The 4,570-nt window shown below is 41.8% G+C and overlaps 1 protein-coding gene across 2 annotated transcripts in view; it reads right to left on the bottom strand.

Moving 5' to 3' along the window:
- SIN3A (SIN3 transcription regulator family member A) overlaps positions 1–4,570 on the bottom strand; it is a 66,235-nt gene that overhangs the window by 47,040 nt on the left and 14,625 nt on the right. For both annotated transcript variants that reach the window (XM_012640581.1, XM_012640582.1), the window contains exon 2: positions 6–227. In XM_012640581.1, coding sequence (XP_012496035.1) covers positions 6–194 — 189 coding nt within the window. In that variant the 5' untranslated portion in view covers positions 195–227. The remainder of the gene's footprint in view (positions 1–5; positions 228–4,570) is intronic.

Raw genomic sequence — 4,570 nt, 5'->3', positions numbered from 1 at the left:
TTTACCTGGTAGCTGGGAGTTACAGAGTACTGAATTCCCGTGGCTGACTGCATGGTCTCAGACACTGCTTCGTACACCGGAGGGGCAGGGGCAAGCACCCGGTGCTGGTGAGGAAACGCCTCTGTGCTGCCAGGAATCCGACGCTGCTGAGCCGCATACACCGGTGACTCCTGGTCATCCAAACGTCGCTTCATTCTGCACTCATGCTCAGGGATGCACTACAAAACCTGCAGAAACCAAAAGACTTAATGTGCAAATCAATTCTCATTCTGGTATGATGTGTCTAACTTAGGACTAATCACCCAAGTTTTTAGTATAAGCTAGCCTCCCAGAACTGATTATCTACGTCATCCTAGATATCATCCTGGGTCGTTCAAGTCCATGTGCACACACACTTCACAGTGTACAAGTTAAAACTGAAAAATAGCCTCCAGTTTAAAAACTCAAACACAACTTTTTGCTTTATTCTCTAGTTTCCTCCTCAAATGCTGTCATTGCTCATATTAATAACCACATGTACATTATTCAAAATAATTTATAAAAATATTCAAATGCTGCTTCTTAACTCCTCTCAAAACTTGGTACTATAATTGTGGTCTACTTTTAAAACTTATTTCAAGTAAACGGGTACAGCAGCTTGTGCCTGTAATCCTGTTTACTTAGGAGGTTGAGGCAAGAGGACTGCTTGAGCCCAGGATTGAGACCAGATTTTGAGATCAGATAAAAGTTACAGTTATAGTGGGAGATTTTAGCAAACCACCTCCCATGTGAACTAAGGTACTTTTTGTAAGGAAAAAAAAGTATCTGCCCAATTTCTGAGTCTACTCAACTGTCTTTTCTTCATCCTCTAGGAGCACAGGGGGCCTGGAAAGAAAGCAGTCTGCACAGGGATGCCTCTAGGGTGTTTCACCTCTTCTCAGTCCTCAACCTGCCTGACACTACAATCCTTAGCCTTGAAATCGTTTCAGGTTTTTCTCCTATCTCACAAACCTAAGTGGGACCTGACACAGCAGCACAATTGTTTAATTTGCAAGCTGGGCACTTTTAATATCATCTTGTTGTAAATCTGAACCCTCTGTAGCCTATTCAGATCAAAGGATGAAGTCTCCCAAGTCTTTGCGTTATAGTATGTTAAACTCAGTTAAGTGGAGTTGAAAACATAATGCTGACAGCTGCATAGGAGAAATAATTTAAAATGTCTTAATTGGTTATGTTTTCCTAGTATGAAGTAGCATGTTCAGCTTAATTCAAAAACTTTCAGACATATCCAAGGATTGGAAATATAGATTCACACATGCTATTTCATACTTTAAGAGCCACTAATCAACTGACCAAGAACACTAAACCTCAAACTATTTTGGGATGAGGAACTGAGTCTAGTAAGTGGATGGAGTAAAAAGTCTTAAAAGACGTTCTTGGCTGCTACTTCTACGTACATCCATGACCTACCTACACCATGGTTTGGTCTTGGGTTCTATTGGCCTGAAACCTAGATGCTTAACTCACCTGACATTAACCTCTATAACCAAAAGCCAAGTCAATATTTTATAAATGGTAAACCACTTTCAGATCTGAAGAGCACAGCATAGGACTATGGAAAACACACTAGAACAGCGATCCCCAACCTTTTTGGCACCAGGGACCGGTTTCATGGAAGGCAATTTTTCTGTGGGGGGGGCGCGGAGCTCAGACAGTGCTTTGAGTGATGGGGAGGCAGCTGGTGCAGCTGTAAATACAGACGAGGCTTCACTTTGCGCACCGCTCACTTCCTGCTGTGTGGCCCGGTTCCTAAGTTTCATGGAAGACAATTTTTCCACTGACTGGGATTAGGGGGACCAGTAACGGGCCATGGCCCAGGCTTGGAGACCACAGCACTAAAATACCTGTCAAGAACTGGATCCTAGTGCAAATTCTGACATGAAGATTTGTAACTTTGGTCTTGTTTTCTTATCTTCAAAAGGAGGGGATCAGACTACATTAGCGATTCCCAAATGCTGGTCTATGGACCAGTATAGGAAAAAGAAAAAAAGAAGGATTCTGGTGAGTCTTTCACAGGTTAAGGATTAAAGTACTATGCTTTATTCTGATATGATGCTCTATCTTTTTGCAATTAAAATATCATTTCTTTTGGGCGAGGCACAGTGGCTCACACCTGTAATCCCAGCACTCTGCAGGGCCGAGGCGGAAGGATTGTTTGAGCTCAGGAGTTTGAAACCAGCCTGGACAACGAGACCCTGTCTCTACAAAAATAAAAAAAAATTAGTCAGGAATAGTGGCTCATGCCTGTAGTCCTAGCTACTTGGGAAGCTGAGGCAGAAGAATCATTTGAGCGCAGGGGTTCAAGGTTACAGTAAGCTGTTAGTATGATGATGCCATTGCACTCTAGCCCAGCAAGAGAACCTGTCTAAAAAAAAAAAAAAAATCATTCCTTTTATAAAGTGATTGTGATTTTATAAAGTATTTAACTTCATTCACATCCAGAGTTTGCTTTCCAGACCACCTCTACAACACTGAAGGGGTTTAAAATTCTCTAAACTATACTTTACTCCTTTAACAATCACCACCCATAATTCTATTTCCTAACTGTCTCTCGACTCGATCGCTTCCCATCTAGTCACCGGACCACTCCCTCATCAGGCCTGTTCAGCTCTCCCCTCCCGTCGACTGTGGCCAATAGTCTCTAGCCTCTCCCCTCTAGTCTAGCCTCTATATTGCTTTCAAATGCAAATCTAATCCAGCTATAAATCCACCACTGGTTTTCCATCACTTAAAATATAATCCAAATTCCTTAGTTTAGCCTACAAAACCCTTCCTTTCTGATTGGGGAAGAGATTTAGGTTACTATTTAAAAAATAATTATCTCCTTCCAGTCCATACCCTGTCATCCAGCCCTGCCAATGTCTCAACATTCCCCTAAAGAAGCCTTAAGTCTATAAGCTTCTTCAAAGTAGGGTCCTTGTCAACTTTGTTTGTACTCCCCACAGGCCTAACACATTACAGACACTCAAATACAGTTGTCCCTTGGTATCGTGGTGATTTGTTCCAGGGCCCCCATGGATACCAAAATCCACAAATGCCCAAATCCCTTACGTAAAATGGCATAGAATTTGCATATAACCTACACACATCCTCCCCTGTATTTTAAATCATCTCTAGATTACTTATAATACCTAATATAACGCCTACATATCACTTCATTTGTATGGATTCAGTGTAGCATTCAGCACGTGGCAAATTCAAGTTTTGCTTTTTGGAACTCTGTGGGATTTTTTTTCTGAATATTTTCAATCCATGGTTGGTTGAATCCACGGATGAAAAGGGCCAATTGTACCGTATTTGCAAAAGAAATGACAGTTAACACATATTGAGTGCCAAACACCAACTCCACACCATTTACAAATATTTATTAATTTAACCCTCAAGCAACCCTATAAGGTACTGCCATTCGCTATTTTACCAATGAGGAAGCTGAAATACAAAAATTAAGTAAACTGCCCAAAGTTGCACAGTTAATAGGAGGCAAAGCTGGGAAATCTGCCTCCAGAGCCTGGACTCTTAATCACCTCACTATCCTACCTCTCACAAAAGACAAGAAAAGAGAAGAAAAGGAAGACTTGCTTTACATAAGGCACACATGCACTGAGCAATTTTGGCTTTCTTTAACCTCTCACACACTTAGCTAACTCATCCTTTCTTCAGCCTCAACCTAATACAGCAGAAATAGTTTCGCAGCATTCATTCATTCAATTATTATAGCAAATGTTCAGTAAGCAGATATGAAGGTGGTAGATGATTTCAGCCCTTGCTCTCTAAAAGCTTAAAAACTAGTTGAGAAGACCATATATAACCTCATTAGTAATCAAAAAAATGTAAAGTAATATTTACCCCAAAGCAACTGGTAAAAATTAAAAGAAAATTATGATACTCAGTGTGGGTGAGGGTACAGGGAAACACTGTGTAAGTTTTTGTTTGTTTTTTGTGAGAGAGGGTCTTGTTCTGTTGCCCAGACTGGAGTGCAGTGGCATGACAACAGCTCACTGAAACTCCAGGCTCTAGTGATCAATCCTCCTGGCTCAGCCTCCTCAGAAGCTAGGACTACAGGACGAGTCACAATACATAGCTGATATTTTAAAAAATTTTTTGTAGAGATGGGGTCTCACTGTGTTACCCAGGCTGGTCTTGAATTTCTGGCCTCAAGTGATCCTCCTGCCTCAGCCTCCCAAGTGCTGGGATTACAGATGTGAGCCATCATGCCTGGCAACTTATAGGTATTTATTAAAAATTTTGCATCAAAAGAAAAATGCAGTTGGGTGTGGTGGCTCATGCCTATAATTCTAGCATTCTGGGAGGCCAAGGCGGGAGTATAGCTTGAGGCCACGAGTTCGAGACTGGCCTGAACAAGAGCAAGACCCAAGACCCCATCTCTACTAAAAACAGAAAAAAATCATCCTGGTGTAGTGGCATATGCCTGTAGTCCCAGCTACTTGGGAGGCTGAGGCAGGATTGCTTGAGCCCAGGAGTTTGAGGCTGCAGTGAGCTATGATGACACCACTGCGCTCTACTCACAACT

Source organism: Propithecus coquereli, unplaced genomic scaffold (assembly GCF_000956105.1).
Source record: "Propithecus coquereli isolate 6110/MARCELLA unplaced genomic scaffold, Pcoq_1.0 Scaffold155, whole genome shotgun sequence".
Lineage (NCBI taxonomy): Eukaryota > Metazoa > Chordata > Mammalia > Primates > Indriidae > Propithecus > Propithecus coquereli.
The sequence above is the reverse complement of the archived record's forward strand: the minus strand, read 5'-3'. Positions and strand labels throughout refer to the sequence as shown.